This window comes from Stenella coeruleoalba (genome assembly GCF_951394435.1).
Source record: "Stenella coeruleoalba genome assembly, chromosome: 9".
Classification (NCBI taxonomy): domain Eukaryota; kingdom Metazoa; phylum Chordata; class Mammalia; order Artiodactyla; family Delphinidae; genus Stenella; species Stenella coeruleoalba.
The window spans coordinates 99072755-99091682 of NC_137155.1; the positions used below are offsets into that span (position 1 = coordinate 99072755).

At 60.3% G+C, this 18928-nt stretch overlaps 1 protein-coding gene across 1 annotated transcript; it reads left to right on the forward strand.

Annotated features, from left to right (window-relative positions):
• NOS3 (nitric oxide synthase 3) lies at positions 1–18014 on the forward strand (the record flags this gene model as incomplete). The annotated part of the gene is made up of 26 exons (XM_079931148.1): positions 1–158; positions 1430–1547; positions 1847–1995; positions 2208–2370; positions 3939–4030; positions 4123–4264; positions 4465–4604; positions 4708–4882; positions 5375–5476; positions 5984–6178; positions 6305–6378; positions 6555–6699; positions 6939–7043; positions 9889–9956; positions 10547–10663; positions 10768–10942; positions 12697–12829; positions 12957–13035; positions 13151–13338; positions 13888–14060; positions 14712–14922; positions 15012–15099; positions 16116–16237; positions 17054–17202; positions 17554–17748; positions 17836–18014. The coding sequence occupies 26 exons, from the start codon at positions 1–3 to the stop codon at positions 17995–17997; spliced, it is 3618 nt and encodes a 1205-aa protein (XP_079787274.1). The 3' UTR covers positions 17998–18014.
• Positions 18015–18928: the final 914 nt, after the last annotated feature.

Below are 18928 nucleotides of genomic sequence, written 5' to 3' on the forward strand. Positions count from 1 at the left end.
ATGGGCAACTTGAAGAGCGTGGGCCAGGAGCCCGGGCCACCCTGCGGCCTGGGGCTAGGGCTGGGCCTCGGGCTGTGCAGCAAACAGGGCGCGGCCTCCCCAGCGCCCGAGCCCAGCCGGGCACCGGCACCCGCACCCCCGCCCGCGCCAGACCACAGGTGAGGGCTGCGGAGGCTGGGAACAGGCGGCAGAGGGGCAGGTCAAGGCCTAAAGGCCCAGCTTGGAAGGGCTGGAGCCTGCAGCCCAGGCAGGAGGGCCAGGTCACCCACCCAAACGGCTGTCAGCGTGGACAGAACAAGGTGGTCAGGGAGGCTCAGACAAGAGGCCGGGATCCAGGCCGGCAGGCGACAGGTGAAGGTCGGGGGTGAGGGTGCCAGCTCACCAGGTGCGAATGGCCAGGGTTTGAATGCTGCTCTGCTGCCAAGAGCTGTTCGACTTTGAGCAAGTTACCTAACCTCTCTGAGCCTCCGTTTATGCAAAATATGGAGATAGCAGTACTTGACCCCATGGAGTTGCTGTTAAGTTTCTAGTTCACGGCAAGACCGACAGACAGCCATGATTATTTAACAGGAGTGGAAAGGAGCTGGGGAGAGGTAGGTACAAGGGACTGAGAGGACGGGGGAGAGACTGAGGCCCTCGGGAGGAACTGTGAAGAGAGAGCTGCTAGGCCCTTTTCCCCTGCTCCAGACCCCTCCTCCCACTGGCCATCAACCCCCAAACGGACCCTGCAGCCCCAGACCCCAGCAGGGGCGCCCCTAGGGCAGAGGTCCCTGGAGAGAGTAAGGACGCAGCCCGAGGCCAGGTGGGGTGACAGGCCAGCCGGGGTGGCCGGGCTGCAGGCAGCTCTGCGCGGAAGGGCGAAGGGGCCGGGGGCCTGGCCGCACAGGCGCGCGGGTGGCCTGCGTCCCTCCCTTCCTCCCCGAGGCTGGGCTGGCAGCCCTGGGAGGAAGTGATAAGGCCTCTGAGGCCGGAGGGAAATCTGGGCTGAGGAATCCCTGCCGGGGCTTCCTGGGGCTCCGTCCCCTCCAGGCCGGGCTCACCTCAACCTCAGGGGGCTGGACACCCCACGTCCAGAGGAGGCAGCGGGGATGAGGACCCGGCCTCGGGCCAGGGCCTCAGGATCCCAGCGCCGCAGCCCCGGGAGCCCAGGGTCTGGCTGAGCGTCCAGAGGAGTGCGGCGGGCCTGGGTGGAGAAGCGGCAGCTCTGCCCGTGCGGCCCTTGGCGAGATCCTTCACTTCGCTGAGCCTCAGATCTCTCACCTGTAAACGGGGTGCAACATTGCTTACCTTCCAAGGCTGTGGCAAGGGCTGGGAGGAAGGGTGAGCCAGCACGTGGCAAGCGAGCAGGCAATCACTGGACGCTCAGTGCTGGCGGAGGGGTCTCTGGGGCACGTCCAAAGGGTCACACACTTCTCTCCCATGACCCCAGCCCGGCTCCCAACAGCCCCCAGCTAACCCGGCCTCCAGAGGGGCCCAAGTTCCCTCGCGTGAAGAACTGGGAGGCGGGGAGCATCACCTACGACACTCTGTGCGCGCAGTCACAGCAGGTAAGGCCTGGAGCCCCCCATCTCCCAAGTCAAGGTCAACATGGCTGAGGCCCGTCCCCTCAAAGGGAGAGGAGACCGGGAAGAGCCTGACCAGCTAAGGAACGTGCGCTCTCAGCCTCCCTAGCCCAGCCCGACCTCCCGGCTATTTCCAGTCTTGGGGGGGGGGGCCCAACGCACACCTCCCGGGACCCTCCCTCCCTCTGCCCCAGACTCTGCCTCCAGGCCCTGCCCCCAGCCCCGATCTGGTCCTGATCTGATGCTCCCTGCTCTCTCGGCCACCACCCCCCACCCCGACCCAGGACGGGCCCTGCACCCCCAGACGCTGCCTGGGCTCCCTGGTGTTTCCACGGAAACTGCAGAGCCGACCCTCCCAGGGCCCTCCGCCCCCTGAGCAGCTGCTGAGCCAGGCCAGGGACTTCATCAACCAGTACTACAGCTCCATCAAGAGGTAAGCCCTCCCCCGAGACCCGCAGCCCACCCTCGGCCCTGGTCCTGCTGAGACCTAGAGGCCGGTGGCCCTTCCCCCGGGGCCCCTCGCATTCCCCCCATCCCGGTACCACGTGGGGCCGGAGCTCAACACCGCCACCCTCGCCAAACCCTCACCAAGCCGGGGGGCCCTCCCCCGCCCACGGCTTCCTCTTGCTCCCCTCTCCTCCCCAGGAGCGGCTCCCAGGCTCACAAGGAGCGGCTTCAGGAAGTGGAAGCCGAGGTGGCGGCCACAGGCACCTACCAGCTTCGTGAGAGCGAGCTGGTGTTCGGGGCCAAGCAGGCCTGGCGCAACGCCCCCCGCTGCGTGGGCCGGATCCAGTGGGGGAAGCTGCAGGTGTGGCTGGCTAGCCAGCACCCAGTGTGGGGACAGGGGGACACAGGAGAGGAAAACAGGGGGTGCGACGGCTCCTGAGGCTTCCCGGGGGGTTCCCGAGCAGTGGGGAGACCCCGCCCATTCCCTCTACCCCAGGGGAGCCCACAGCCCAGCAGCTACCACCTGGTCGTTAAGCCCCATAGCAGCGCCTTGGCTGTCTCGGGGGGAGAATCACCCAGATGGACAGAGGGACGCACTGAGTAGGTGAGGACAGCTGAGCGGTGATCCCGGGGGGGTACGGTCAGAGCAACAAGAGCAGTCTTCCAAAAAAGGCCCCCGGGCTTCCCTAGTGGCGCAGTGGCTGGGAGTCCGCCTGCTGATGCAGGGGACACGAGTTCGTGCCCCGGTCCGGGAGGATCCCACATGCCGCGGAGCGGCTGAGCCCATGAGCCATGGCCGCTGAGCCTGAGCGTCCGGAGACTGTGCTCCGCGGCGAGAGAGGCCACAACAGTGAGAGGCCCGCGTACCGCAAAAAAAAAAAAAAAAAAAAGGCCCCTGCTTGCCCAGCCCAGCGTCCTCACCCCAAACACACTGCTCCCTCCCAGTCCCCCGGAGCCTGGGCCTCACACCCTCCTTCACACACCCCGCTATATGACTCAAGCTCCCGTGGGCTACTGGAACAGCCTGTGGCCCGGCTCTACCAGAAGCGAGCTGACCCACAGGGGAACTGGATCCGTGACCTTGGCCTCCTTAGTTGTAACCGGACACCAGAGAATTTGGAAGAAAGCCATGTGCGGAGTAAATCCCAAAGGAGGCGCAAATAAAATCAGAACAATCCTGCCTGACACTTAACAAAACGCTTTAAGTTGTTCAAAGCTCCAGCTCGACTCTGAACCCACCAGAGGTTCCGTATTTGACCCCGCTGTTGGCCCCAGGCCAGCCACTGTCACCGCTGCCCCTATCACCAACACGAGTCCCCTCCTCCCTGAAGCAGGAAAGGGACCTCCCAGCCCCTTGCTGGGACCTCCACCCCCCCAGTCAGGATGACTCCTGATTGCTTCGGAATGTCAGGATGGGCAGAGTCCCCGGGGGCCCCCTACTGCAGCCACCCCCCTTCCCATCATCAGTGTGCTCAAGGAGAGTCAGAAGACTGGCGGGGGCCACCTGCTTTTGCTTGAGCACCATGAGAAATGGGGAGCTCGCCACCCACACCCCCAGGCGGCATCCCCATCATTTGGTGCCCTGGCCCGATCATCAGTTTGACAGTGACTGGGTCCCTCCTCTGTACCAGGTGCCGAGTCAGCTTCCGTAGGGATGGGGAGACACTTGCCCCGGAGAGCAGATAAGGAACAGGCCAGACTACGCCGGGTGTGTGGGGTGCAGGGCAGGAAGGGTCAGTGTGGGTGCAAATGGTCAGGGAGGCTCCCGAGAGGAGAAAGAACCATGGTTCACAGCCTGTGACCCGCCCCCCGCAGCCTTCGAAGGCTGCAGACAAGGTCACTAGTCCCTGCCCCGCGTCCTTGCCTTCTCCTGGGGCTGATACTCAAGACCCCTGTCTCCCTCCTGTCTCCCTGCCTCGGATGGCTCAGGTGTTTGACGCGCGGGATTGCAGCTCTGCACAGGAGATGTTCACCTACATCTGCAACCACGTCAAGTACGCCACCAACCGGGGCAACCTCCGGTGAGTGCCCCCCGCCCTGCTCGAGACCCCACCCCCTCCCCCAGGCACAGGCAGTGAACTTGGGCTCTGACCAGCTCTCGTCCCCACGTCAGTTCGGCCATCACGGTGTTCCCCCAGCGCGCTCCGGGCCGCGGAGACTTCCGCATCTGGAACAGCCAACTGGTGCGCTACGCGGGCTACAGGCAGCAGGACGGCTCCGTGAGGGGGGACCCAGCCAACGTGGAGATCACCGAGGTGGGCGTGGGCAGGTGGAAACGGGGAGGCCAGCCCGAGGGCTCTGGGAGGAGACCAAAGGGTCCAGTCAAAGAGCGGTCAGCGCAGCAGGGAGAGGAGACCTCACTGAGACGAAGGATGGGAGATGCCAAAGAAGCAGGTCCCTGAGGAGGGCACAAGGTTGGGCCCCTCATTCCCATCTCCGGCCCCTCTGCCCGCAGCTCTGCATCCAGCACGGCTGGACCCCAGGAAACGGCCGCTTTGATGTGCTGCCCCTGCTGCTCCAGACCCCAGATGAGGCTCCAGAGCTCTTTGTTCTGCCCCCCGAACTGGTCCTCGAGGTCCCCCTGGAGCACCCCACGTGAGCACGAGAGGGGCCGGGACGGGTGGAGGAGAGGGCTGCCCAGGGGCTGGCCCAGTAGGCAAGGCTCCACAGGGCTGATCCCACGCCCTCACGCCCCCAGGCTGGAGTGGTTCTCGGCCCTGGGCCTGCGCTGGTACGCCCTCCCAGCAGTGTCCAACATGCTGCTGGAAATTGGGGGCCTGGAGTTCCCTGCAGCCCCCTTCAGCGGCTGGTACATGAGCACGGAGATTGGCATGCGGGACCTGTGTGATCCCCACCGCTACAACATCCTGGAGGTGAGGACCTGTGGGGCAGGGGGCCTTGGGGACACGTATAGGATGTCGGCAGCATGGAGAATCTGAACAAGGTCAGGTCCGGTCGGCCTCCTGACCTAGAACTGCAGAGGAGGGCTCTGGAACCACCAAGGTCAGGGCAAAGGGGGGTATGTACCTGCGTGCGAAGATGCAGTGGTTTTTCCGGGGACAGGAGCTGTAACTGTAACTTTCGTCCGTTTCTCAAAGCATATTTTGACTCAAAACATGGTAAAACCCGTTTTAGAGATGAGAAATGAAGGCCCGGGGCTGAGATGTGGCCGGCCCCAGGGTCCCTCTCTGCCCTGTGGTGCCTTTGCAGGCAGGAACCTGAATCAGCCCCAAGTGAAGCACTCAGGCCTCCTGCTGGCTACCCACCCGCCCTCACCCCTTCCACTCACGAGCTGGAAACAAAGATGTTCTCCACCCACCCTCCCCCGCCCCCTGCCAACCACTGCCGCGCACCCCTGCTCTCAGGACGTGGCCGTCTGCATGGACCTGGATACCCGGACCACCTCATCCCTGTGGAAAGATAAGGCAGCCGTGGAAATCAACTTGGCTGTGCTGCACAGTTACCAGGTACACAGGCCCCGACTGGCCAGGAGCACAGGGGATCGGGGCTGGAAGAGAGGGAGGCACTCAGAGACTGGGCCGGGGGTCAGAGAAAGCTGGAAGGAGTTCCCGAGTCTGAGCGCCACGGGGCGCGCCGGGCCTGTAGTCCCAGCACTGTAATTATGGGAACCTAGCTGATTAGTGCTCGGTGATTCTGGCCCCCAGGGTATACTGCGTACTGCAGTTGGTGGGACCCACTGGATTCCGGAAACTCTAATTCCAGGACGAGGGCACGCTGAGCATTGTCATTGGAGGAAACTAGTGCCTGCTGAGTACTTCTATGTGGTCTCGAGAGTTTGGGCTATTTGGGTGTGGGAGGCATACCGAGAACACAGATTGGAGTTCCTTTTGCCTGCTGACCACGCGTGCCACAGTTAGGGGCGACACTGGTTCAGGGAAGACGGGAGATGTTAGGTTTGGGGTGACGGAAGCGCAGGGTCCGTGGGCTGAGTCTAAGCCCATCCCTCACCCCAGCTTGCCAAAGTGACCATTGTGGACCACCACGCTGCCACGGCCTCCTTCATGAAGCACCTGGAGAACGAGCAGAAGGCCAGGGGGGGCTGCCCTGCCGACTGGGCCTGGATCGTGCCCCCCATCTCGGGCAGCCTCACCCCAGTCTTCCATCAGGAGATGGTCAACTATGTCCTGTCCCCTGCTTTCCGCTACCAGGTGCCCACCCCACTGGCTCTTGCCCACCATGCCAGCTCTGACTGAGCAGCCCCAGGGGCCTCCAACCTTCTGTTCTCTCTCCTTACCTCTCCCTCCACTCCCTCCCCCCCCATCGCTTCCCTGTAGCCAGACCCCTGGAAGGGGAGCACAGCCAAGGGCACCGGCATCACCAGGAAGAAGACCTTTAAGGAAGTGGCCAAGTAGGTTCCCTGGGAGTGCTGCCCTCCCTCCCACATACCCAGACCCTCCCCCCATCGCCAGCAGTGGTCTGGGCACTCCACCCCTCCACACCCACCAAGACCTTGCTTGGGTCACGCACCTGGGGAGGCCCCGTCTCTGTGCGCCCGGGACCCCTTCACCCCACCCTTGCCCACAGTGCGGTGAAGATCTCTGCCTCCCTCATGGGCACCGTGATGGCGAAGCGAGTGAAGGCGACGATTCTGTACGCCTCCGAGACCGGCCGGGCCCAGAGCTATGCACAGCAGCTGGGGAGGCTCTTCCGGAAGGCCTTCGACCCTCGGGTAGGACTGAGCCCAGAGGGCAGGGATCTGAAAAGAAGGGGGGTTCTGCCCCCACCTTCAGACACAGCCTGGAGAACAGGAGAGGGTCATAAGGCAGGGCCCACGAGGAACCCCGGGATCCTCAGGGGTTCAGAGATCGAGTCGGGACCTGAACCTTGCCCTGCCGGGAGGACTAGAATAAAAAAAACCAGAGCAGCGCAGCACAGCTCCCCAGGACATGGTCTTCTCCTTGCCCACAGGTCCTGTGCATGGATGAGTATGACGTGGTGTCCCTGGAGCACGAGACGCTGGTGTTGGTGGTGACCAGCACCTTTGGGAACGGTGATCCCCCAGAGAATGGAGAGGTGAGGCCTGCCAGGAAAGGGGCCGCTGGGAACGAAGGGAGACTCAGAATTGGAATGGCTGGGCGGGACCCCCAACCCCATGATGGAAAGCGGAGATGCCGTGAGAGTAGGAGCATGGACAGTCCACTGGGACCCAAGGGCCTACACAAGCCACACTCCAGGCCCACCCTTGCGGCTGCCACACACACACACAGACACAGACACACCTGCTTAGCTGGGTCCCCAAGTCATTTCCATTATCAGAGCAAGTGTTTAATACACGGAAGGCACCTCCTGGCTGGCCAGGCACTGACAAATGGGAAAGACGGCACTTAAAGCGAGATCTCAGCTTTGTCATTTCTTCTTCTCTTAACAAAAGAAAAGAGCCCTGCTCAGATGCCAACAGAGATGAGGAAACTTCACTTTCTGAACAAATCTTGAAAGGAATAAACTGGAGTCCCACCACTGAATCCTTTACTGTTAATCACTGTCCTTCCTGCTGCTCTGTCTCTGGCCGTCCCCAGGAACATTCATTTCTGGAGCCCCTATCTGCTTCTGTTTCTAAATGCCTTCTTAGCGCTAAGTACCTCCTCAAGTCCCCTAGAGCAGAATGCTCATGGAAGCCTTCTCCCCTGCCTCGCTGCCCATTCAGCCCTGCTTCTGATCTGCTTTTTAAAGAAACTAGAGTCACTACGTTTTTTTTAGTATAAAAGTAATAGTTACCTCCATGTGACCCACAACCCCATCAAGCCAGAGAACACTTCCATCACTTAGAAAGTCCCCCTTGTCAACTCCCCAAGTCAATCCACCTCTCAATCTCCCCACCAAAGGCGACCACCGTCCCGATTCCTGTCGCCTGGTCTAGAACATCATAGAGAGGGGAGCACGGTATTCTGGCTTCTTTCACTCCCCCCCCCCCCCCGCTTTGGAGGTTCACCTCGCTGCTGAGTGACTCAGTGGCTCGTTCCTCTCCATGGCTGAGCCACGCCCATGGCGTGAACAGTTTATTTCTCTCCTTCTCTGTTGACGGACACCTGGGCCGTTTCCAGCGCTTGGCTATTGTGATTAAAGCTGTTATGAACATTTCTGTACAAGGCTTTTGTGGCCTTATGTTTTCATTTCTCTTGGATAAATACCTAGGAGTGGGACTGCTAGGTCAGTGGGTAGATGTTATGTTTAACTTTTTTTTTTTTTTTTTAATGAAACTACCGTACAGCCAAACCGATTGAACTGCACCCTTAAGTTCCGTGCGTTTCAATGTGTGTACATTCTACCTCAAATGTTTCTAAAGGGAGCAAACCTAGGAATTTGCCCTACAGAAAATGGTATATATTTACGAACAACACAAACAAGAATATTTAGAGCAGCACTGTTCATGATATCCCCGCGCTGGAAACAGTTCAAATGACTCTCAGCCGTAGAACGGATAAATACATCGTGGTCTATTGAAATGCCGTGCAGCCATGAGGGTGAACAAAATAATACAACCACACACGACAAAATACAACCACACCCAACAAAACAGATGAATCTCAAACATCACGCAGAGGGAAAGAAGCCAGACACGAAAGAATCAGACCGTGGGACTCACTTTGTATCAGCTTCAGGAAGAGGCAGAACAATTCCCTGGGCTTTTAATCAGGAGACCGGGTGGTTACCCCAGAGAGGGGGTGGGGAGTGACTGGGGTGGGGTGACACCAAGGTGACTTCTAGGACGCTGGTGACGTTTCTTGATGGGATGCTGATGACACAGGTAGGTTCCGTTTACGCAAATCTGTAAAGCTTTGCATTTATAAGGTGGGTGCTTTTCCTTATGTACATTACTTCAAGAAAATGTTCAAGAAATAAACTTAAGGTCGTCCGTGCTGATTACGGTGAACCTGTAGGCTCACCGTCTAAATGCGTCTACGGTTAACCCTAGGATATTACGGCCTTGCCGCGTTTTGGTTTTTCCTGTGTGAAGATTGTCGTGTGTGGTTCTAAGCTCTGTCCGTGGCAGCATATGATACAGCCCAGCTTTCTAGAAGATATCAGTGCCACTAGGGATCAAGGCAATGCAGGGAGACTGAGAGCCATTTCCCACCTATCAGATTGGACTGGTCACATCCAGTGTGGACAGGACTGAGGAAAGAGCATTCCTCTATCCTGATGCTACAGGACCATCTGACCACGCCACCAAGCTTTTAAACCCTCTGACTCAGCGGTTCCACTTCTAAGGACTACCCTACTGAAATACGCAAAGGAGGAAACAGGCGTATATGAGTGTTCCAGCATTGTGCCTAGACCATCCAGATATCCCCAGGCAGGGGGAAGTCTCCATGGTACCTACAAATGATGGGATGCTGTGTAATCATTCGAAAGAATGAGGTCTGGGACTTCCCTGGCAGTCCAGTGGTTAGGACTCTGTGCTTCCACTGCAGGGGACCCGGGTTTGATCCCTGGCCAGGAAACTAAGATCCCACAAGCCGCATAGTACGGCCAAAAAAAAAAAAAGAATGAGGTCAATCTTGGTGTGTTGACCTGGAAGGATATCCATGATAGGTTATTGACAAAAAGCAGGTAAACATAATATGATCTCATTTTTACTTTAAAAAATAAACTATAGAAAGTTTAACATCTGTCCATGGTACACATGCCTTGGGGGATGAGACTGGAGGGAAGGGAAGGGTAGAGTTTCTCTTTTATTACTTTACACGCTTCTGTAATGTTTTCAAAAAGCCAATACCTCTCTTTTGAAATGTTCAAAACAAATTAAAATTTAAGGTCATAAATAATAATAACAAGGGCCAGTCCAGTGTAGAATGAAATTTTGTATAGTTTGAAATAAAACAAAACTAATCGTGATGCCAACGTTTGCCCTCGCCAGAGCTTTGCGGCAGCCCTGATGGAGATGTCGGGCCCCTACAACAGCTCCCCTCGGCCAGAGCAACACAAGTGAGTAGGATGGGAGTTTTGGGGGCGGGGGGACAGGGAGACATCTGGAGACACAAAAGGAAAGGAGGGGGCTTCCCTGGTAGCGCAGTGGTTGAGAGTCCGCCTGCCGATGCAGGGGACGCGGGTTCGTGCCCCGGTCCGGGAAGATACCACATGCCGCGGAGCGGCTGGGCCCGTGAGCCATGGCCGCTGAGCCTGCGCGTCCGGAGCCTGTGCTCCGCAACGGGAGAGGCCACAACAGTGAGAGGCCCGCGTACCGCAAAAAAAAAAAAACAAGGAAAGGAAAGGAGGTCTAAAGAGTTCTCCCACGGCTCCACACTCATTTTCCCAACGAGCTGGAGGACAGCTGAGCAGGGCCTCAGGACACCCTCTTCCTTGCGACCCCCCAACTCCAGGCCCCGGGGCCGTCAGTCCTGAGGTCTCCTTCAGAGACAGGAGGGGAGGCAGGGCCTGGAGGCTCAGAGACCCCCTGGGGCCGCAGCCCCGATCCCAAGCCTGTTCCGGAGACCCTGAGGCCGTCCCCTGGCCGCGTCTGGGCCCCGCCTGGTCTCCAGTCCCCTGTGACACCCCGTCTCCCTCCTCTCTTGCAGGAGTTACAAAATCCGCTTCAACAGCGTCTCCTGCTCAGACCCGCTGGTGTCCTCCTGGCGGCGGAAGAGGAAGGAGTCCAGTAACACCGACAGCGCAGGGGCGCTGGGGACCCTCAGGTCCGGGGAGGCTCGGCTAGGGGAGCCGCGGGGGAGGGGAGCTGCCTGGGCCCCCGGGGAGCGGGGGACGAGGTGGCCTCCGCTGACGGCTCCCTGCACCCCAGGTTCTGTGTGTTTGGGCTGGGCTCCCGGGCGTACCCCCATTTCTGCGCCTTTGCTCGTGCGGTGGACACGCGGCTGGAAGAGCTGGGAGGGGAGCGGCTGCTTCAGCTGGGCCAGGGCGATGAGCTGTGCGGCCAGGAGGAGGCCTTCCGTGGCTGGGCCCAGGCTGCCTTCCAGGTGAGCCCCCGGGCCCTTCCCGACATCTCGCTCCTGCCACCCTGCCCCCCGAATTCTGAGTCACTCCAGCCTGGACATCTGCTCCCGAGACCTGCCGTACCTACGGAGGCGGGGCCCTCCCCGATGCCCGTACTCGTTGGGTTCTCTGGCCCCGTCCTGTTCCTCCAAAATCCACCCTTGTTTTGCCACTGCACAGCCAGCCCTTCTGGCTGAGTCCCGAGTGGTGAGGGACGACACGGCCCTGACAGCACGGGTGGAGCTGCTAGGGCCTCTGCAGGCGCAGGCCGCAGCCTCAGGCAGGCACGGGCTGCCCGCCCCCTCCCCCATGGGCACAGAGGGAGGGGTGCAGGGCAGGATGGAGGGAGAAGGGAAGGATCAAGAGAGGGTTAGTCAGAGGCGAGGGCTGAAGCTGAGGAACTACAGGAAGTCAGAGGCTAGGCAGGTTTGGGGCCGCGCCTGGACTGGAGGGGGTCCTAGGCTAGGGGAGTACAGGAGGGGCCAGCCCAGGGCCATGAATTCCCAAGCCTGGGCTTCCTCCAGAGCAGCTCTGCCTGGTCTGGGGATCACGCCTGGAGCTGAACGGGCCTCCTTCTCGCAGTCCTAACACTGCTCCAGGGCAGCGCTGGCCCCGCCAAGGTCCCCAGGCTTGAGCTCAGCAGGTCTGGACTGATGGGAAGGAGGCGGGCATCCCAGCAGGAGGGCCGGCCAGCACAGGTGCAGTGTTTGCTGGGGAGAAGAAGAGGGAATGGGAAACAAGACTAAAGAATCCAGACAAGGGACTCGGCAGGAAGCTGGGAGTGGGACAGGAGAAGGGAGGAGAGGGCATGAGGCCTGGGGACACCACTTTAGAGACACAGGGCCAACAGGAGGAGCATCCAGCCAGAGCAGAAAGGCTCTGAGCTAAGCAGGGTGGGAGCAGTGGGGGTAGGAAGGAAGGGAGGGGGCCAGGGAAGGAAGGAAGAGATATAATACTTTACACACACAAAAGAAAGATTAACAGCACTGGTGATACGGGTGGGAGCAGCCCGTCATGGGTGAGCCCTAGATTTCAAGCTGACGGCCGGCCGAGCGGCTCGCCAGGCTTGCACCTGAGCAGAAACAAATAGGATACACACCCTCCCAGGGGTCCTGCCCCAGGGGCCCCCTCTAGCCCCTGGTGTGCAGTGCGGGGGAAGACAGACCAGTCGGAGACCCCTCCCAAGGCCACCGGAATTCTGTGCCCACTCCAGGAGCACCTAAGGGCTTTATAGAAGCATGTACTTATCTTCAGCAGACCCTAAGGAGGTGTAAAGACAGGGAGAAGGAGGCCTGCAAGCTGTTAAGTCTAGGAGTGAGAATGTGAACACAGGTCTGAACGCGTAGATGCGTTCGCTGAAGCTTCCGGTGCCAAGCTCTGTGCTCCTTGGGGCACAAGATTAACATTCACCAGGTTAACCAACGAGCGGACGTGACAAAAATACATGCAAAGGAATAGCTAACACAGCGGCCAAGACACGAAATGGGCTGAAGGACACGATGCCATCAGTCTCAGCCTCCGTTTCGGTTCCACTCTCCCTCCTGCCCCCGGGGCTGCCTGTCCCACAGGTGCAAGCCTGAGACGGGCGCCTCTGCTCCGGCAGCCCCAGGAATGGGAGGTGGCGACTGGGGCCCCAGCAGGCCCAGCTCCATCTCCCGCATCAGCGCCCCTGAGCTGCTCGCCGCCAGGCCCTCCCTGGTGGCCAGAGGGCCTCAGCCCTCACCTCCTCACCCCCCAGGCCTCCTGTGAGACGTTCTGCGTGGGGGAGGATGCCCAGGCCGCGGCCCAGGACATCTTCAGCCCCAAACGGAGCTGGAAACGCCAGAGGTACCGGCTGAGCGCCCAGGCCGAGGGCCTCCAGCTGCTGCCAGGTGCGGCCCTGATTTCACCCTGACTCTGCTGGACCCCCAGCTCCCCCTGGGCCCGGGACCGACTCACTCAGGGGCCAGGCCAGGGTCCCCGGCTCCGGCTCTGTCTCATCTGTCCCCCGCCCCGCAGGCCTGATCCACGTGCACAGGCGGAAGATGTTCCAGGCCACAGTCCTCTTGGTGGAAAACCTACAAAGCAGCAAGTCCACGTGAGGAGGACCAATTGGCCCCACCACGCCGGCCCCCGCCCCTCGCGCCCCAGACCCTGGCTCCGCCCCCCTCCTGCCCAGCCCTCCTATAACTGCCCCCTCTCCCCACCCCCAGCCGGGCCACGATCCTGGTGCGCCTGGACACTGGAAGCCAGGAGGGGCTCCAGTACCAGCCGGGGGACCACATAGGCATCTGCCCGCCCAACCGGCCGGGGCTCGTGGAGGCGCTGATGAGCCGCGTGGAGGACCCGCCGCCGCCCACCGAGTCTGTGGCAGTGGAGCAACTGGAGAAGGGCAGCCCAGGTGAGGGGCTCCATCCCTCTGGTCCCCAGGGTCCCCTCAGGTTCAGGGTCTGGTGGAAGGTGGCCATCTCCACTCACAGGCGCTGTGCCACCTCCTGACGGGCTGGCCTTGTTGCTGGAAGGTCCACTGAGGGCGGCTCCCTTCTCAGAACTCCCTGACACCCCCCCCCCCGCAGAAGGCCACCCCTCCCTCTGGGCTCCTTTCAAAGGCTTCCCCACTCCACCCACCCCCGACAGCCTAGCCCGCTCTGTAGCTGGCATCAGGTCTACCTCACGCTGCACCAGTTCCTGGAGTTCAAACAAGCTGGGTGGGGAAAGGCAGGAGCCCAGACCACCCCAGTCCAGCAGGGGCCCTCAAACACACACACACGCACACACACACACACACACACACACTCACGCTCACAGGGGCTGCCCATACAGGCCCACCACCACTGTTCGAGGGCCAGGCCTCTGATAAGACACCGTGAGGTGGTTAGTCCCCCTGTACTCCCCAGGCAATGCAATTCCGGCTTGGCCCCTTCCTCAGAGCACCCTGTGCCCCCCCCAGGTGGCCCTCCTCCCGGCTGGGTGCGGGACCCCCGGCTGCCCCCGTGTACGCTGCGCCAGGCTCTCACCTTTTTCCTGGACATCACCTCCCCGCCCAGCCCTCAACTTCTTCGTCTGCTCAGCACCCTGGCTGAAGAGCCCAGTGAACAGCAAGAGCTCGAGACCCTCAGCCAGGTGGGGGCCACCCCAGTGGGGAGCAGGGGCCGGTGAGGCAGGACGAGCCAGGATGGGAGCCCACCTGGCTATCGTGCTGGGGCTTTAAGACCCAGCTCTGGAGTTCCTACTCATCTCTGAATTCTCTCGCCTTAAAGAAGCACGGAGGGGACTTCCCTGGCGGCCCAGTGGTTAAGACTCTGCGCTTCCACAGCAGGGGGCGTGGGTTCAATCCCTGGTTGGGGAACTAAGGTCCCGCATGCCACATAGCACAGCCAAAAGGATGGAAAAAAAAAAAAAAGCACGGAGGGCTTCCCTGGTGGCGCAGTGGTTGAGAGTCCACCTGCCGATGCAGGGGACACGGGTTCGTGCCCCGGTCCGGGAGGATCCCACATACCGCGGAGCGGCTGGGCCCGTGAGCCAAGGCCGCTGGGCCTGCGCGTCCGGAGCCTGTGCTCCGCAACAGGAGGGGCCACAACAGTGAGAGGCCCGCGTACCGCAAAAAAAAAAAAAAAAAAAAAAAAGCATGGAGAAGGTGCTCAAGAAATGTTTGTTGGCCTGAACTACTGAGCGGGGAGAAACCCCAGGAGGCTCAGCTCCGGAGGGGTCAAGAAGGGAGGTCATCACGCAGGGCTAGCTGGTTCCAAGCTCACTGCCCCCTGCCCCCACCAGGACCCCCGGCGCTACGAGGAGTGGAAGTGGTTCCGCTGCCCCACCCTGCTGGAGGTGCTCGAGCAGTTTCCATCCGTGGCACTGCCTGCCCCACTGCTTCTCACCCAGCTGCCCCTGCTCCAGCCCCGGTACTACTCGGTCAGCTCAGCACCCAGCACCCATCCAGGAGAGATCCACCTCACAGTAGCTGTGCTGGCATACAGGACTCAAGGTGAGGCTGGGAAGCAGGGGCAGGGCCAGGAGCACACCGTGACCCCGGGATGGACCCCTCACTGGCCCCCTCCCTCCCCAACCCCCTAGATGGGCTGGGTCCCCTGCACTATGGAGTCTGCTCCACGTGGCTGAGCCAACTCAAGGCTGGAGACCCCGTACCCTGCTTCATCAGGGGGTAAGTGAGCACTGCGGGGGAGGGGGGCCGGCGGGGCACCAGGAAGAGAGTGTCTGTCCAAGCAGGGGTGGCAGAGTGCATCACGGATGGCCGAGGACAGGTGGAGGGATCGGCAGGCAGTCGCACAGGGTGAGGGTAGAAGCTTTGGTGAAGGTGTGATTGGGAGCAGGGACGCCCCACTTAGCATATCCAGGACGGGGCACCCATTTCACAACTCTGGCTAAGTTTGGGGCCTTTCATTAATTTGGACTTAGGGTCCTATCTTGAAACTGCAGTTCCCAGAGACGGGGCTGGGATTCGATCCAGCAGGCCCTGTTGCTTTTAGACGGTGTACGGTGTCCCTCCCTACATCTCTGGGGTCAGTCTGATGTTGGCAGGCAGGGTGCTTGGGAACTGGGCCCCATCCGCATTTAGTCCGGGGAGAACTGGTTAGGTTCCCACAGTAACACTGAGCACTGGAGGAAAGGGAAGGATCTCAGGGTACCCCTCCCTCCTGCTGTGTTCAGAATTGCCCCATCCAGCACCCAGGAGCTGGAAGTCTCAGGTGGGACAAAGAAGTGTTCCCAGGATGGTACCAGCTAGGCCTAGTGGCCCAAACCCATCCAGCAGGCTAAATTACAGATAAACTGCCAATCTAGTGAGTACAAACCAAATGCCAATGTCGAGGCTATGGTTTAAAACAAAGACACTCAGCGAACCCATGATGAACTAAAAGGCTGTCTGTCCTTCCCTCCCCCATACTTTCTATATCTCCTGAACTGAAACACCAAAACATTCTTCAATTCAAATTTAAGCTTTATTTCCTTTGACCCAACCTCCAGAAACCACAGGTCCAGGAAGTTTCTGCCAATCAGCAGAGTTCTTTTATTAAACACTTTGCGTTTACTGTGAGCTAGACACAAGCATTAACTCATTTTCAGCGGAAGTTGAGTTCTCCTCTCCCAACCCTGCTGAGGCTGATAAGAATGGGGGATATGGGGAAACAAAGTGGGCCTGATGGAGGGTCTCTTGGCTAGGGCTCCCTCCTTCCGGCTGCCGCCTGATCCCAGCTTGCCCTGCATCCTCGTGGGCCCGGGCACTGGCATCGCCCCCTTCCGGGGATTTTGGCAGGAGCGGCTACACGACATCGAGAGCAAAGGTGAGGCTGGGGCCCAAGGGAATGACTGGAAGGCAGGAGGGAGTCACACAACTTAGGGGCACAAAAGAGCAAGGGGCTAGAAGGCAGGAACCAGGTAGGAAAGAGGGCAAGGAACAGGGCCACAAAGGTGAAAAGAATTTTATTAGACCAGGGGGTCGGAGGCCTAGAGGCAAGGGCAGTGCCCTGTTGGTCTGGCTTCCTGGTGCCCAGCACAAAGTAGTGTTGGATTGGATTAACAACAAAGGGAACCCGGATGTCTGGAGAAGATGGGGCTGGGACTCAGAAGACAGATATGCCCCAGGTGGACTCTGGACTGTGTCAGAGGTCACTTAGGTGTGTCTGAGACCCAAGGAAGCTACAGGGTGTTCAGTTTGGGCATGGGGTGCCCAGGGGAGCTGGTAAATCAAAAGAAGGGAGCTTGTGACTAAGAGGAAGGTGTAGAGGGCAGGAACTGAAGGTGTGGGAGAATATGGACTTAGAGCAGGGAAGGGGCCAGACAGTCTCAGACTGCAGTGTTGGATGGCACAAAGGGCATGGAGTCAGAAGCCCCAAGCGTAGCACAGCGTCACTACTGGCCATGCCACCAGAGGGAAGTCACCATCTCCTGTGACCTTCGGCTTCTCTGTAAATCAGCGTCAGGCAGGATCTCTGTGAAAGCATCCCAACCCTCCTAGAGGCCAAACAGCTGAGTGGTTGTTTCTGCCGTAAAGGGTGGGCCCCTCAGCCTGGGTGAGGGTAGCCAGTGGGAGGGCCAGCTAGGGCTGTGTCCCCAGGAGGGGGTTGGGGGGCTCTCCCAAGCCGCAGTCATGCTTGCAGGGCTGCAGCCTGCCCCCATGACCTTGGTGTTCGGCTGCCGGTGCTCCCAGCTCGACCATCTCTACCGCGAGGAGGTGCAGGATGCCCAGCAGCGCGGGGTGTTCGGCCGCGTCCTCACCGCCTTCTCCCGGGAACCCAACAGCCCTAAGGTGCGAGACCCTGAGGGAGCAGGGGTAACCCGGGGCGCCTAGGCCCAGGCCCAGGCCGGCCCCGCCCCCTGCAGTGCGCACCCTCCGCTCGACCCAGTGGCGCTCAGACGCCCGCCCCCACTCGGCTCCACCCTCGTGCCAAGGCCCCTTTGGGTCTCACCCACCCTCACCCATGCCCCGCCCCTTACTTGTCTCCGTCCCTTGAGACCCCACCCCAGCGCACCAAGGCCCCACCGGGTGCGCTGGGTATCTTTCCCGCACCCAAGACCCGCCCTGCCCGCTCCCCCCGGGGCCCGCCCTTCCCCGCCTGGTGCCCCGCCGGGGTCTGCCCCTGACCCCGCCTCCCCTCAGACCTACGTGCAGGACATCCTGCGGTCGGAGCTGGCTGCGGAGGTGCACCGCGTGCTGTGCCTCGAGCGGGGCCACATGTTTGTCTGCGGCGATGTCACCATGGCAACCAGCGTCCTGCAGACGGTGCAGCGCATCTTGGCGACAGAGGGCGACATGGAGCTGGATGAGGCCGGCGACGTCATCGGCGTGCTGCGGGTGCGGAGGGGCGGGGCCGGGGGCCGCCCCCACTCCCGCTGGCAACTCCGACTTGGGTTTTGATCTCCCGCCCTCTTTCCCCTCCAGGATCAGCAACGCTATCACGAGGACATTTTCGGGCTCACGCTGCGCACCCAGGAAGTGACAAGCCGCATACGCACCCAGAGCTTTTCCTTGCAGGAGCGGCATATGCGGGGCGCAGTGCCCTGGGCGTTCGACCCGCCCGGCCCAGACACCCCTGGTCCCTGAGAGCCCTCTTGCTTTCCGCTTCAGTTCGCGGAGAGAGGGGCCGTCAGACCGGAACCAGCCACCTCTCCCTCCCCTCCGAGGTGCCGTCCCACCTCTGTCCAGAGTCTGCAGAGACTGGCCTGATTCCCCGGGAATATCTCTTTCTTTGTCTAGGTCTGTTTCCCTACCCTAGGTCTGAGTAAATCTGGAAGGCCGTCTCCCAGCAGTGGTATTCCAGAGCCCTTTTGTGTTATTTAGGTGAATTTTAGATTCCCCTCACCTCTCTCGGAAGTATCTTATCTTGAAGCCTGATCTCTAAATCATTGAAATATTTATTACTGACGATTCACCATAAGAGACCAGATCAGAAGTTATGAGAGCTACTAAGATGCCTAACCCAGCGCTGTCAATCACAGTTACAGAATGAATGACAAGCTTTGTCTTTGAACCCGTGCAGACAGTGTGGAGGTGGTAATTCTTTGACAGGGAGTCCTGGAGAACAGTGGTGGCCTCCAGCCAATCACGGGCAGTTCTTCTGTGTTGCTCCCTGATCTGGACTGAGAAGCAGGTGCAGTCGTCAGCTGGCAGGAGTGGGGATTCCAGGACTAAGGTCGCAAAGCTGTGCAGCACAGCCGTGAGCAAACTTTACTGCTTGTTTCGGACAGGACAAGGGGCCAGACCCGCTTCCTCAGATGTCACGCCAACGTGAACTCCGAAAACGTCAGGCCTCTCTAGTCTTCCCACCCCCAGTCCCCATGCCCTTCCGCAAGTCCCATGGGAACCTAAAGTCCAGATGTGTCCAAAGAACCTACTGGGGCTTCCCTGGTGGCGCAGTGGTTGAGAGTCCGCCTGCCGATGCAGGGGACGCGGGTTCGTGCCCCGGTCCGGGAGGATCCCACGTGCCGCGGAGCGGCTGCGCCCGTGAGCCATGGCCGCTGAGCCTGCGCGTCCG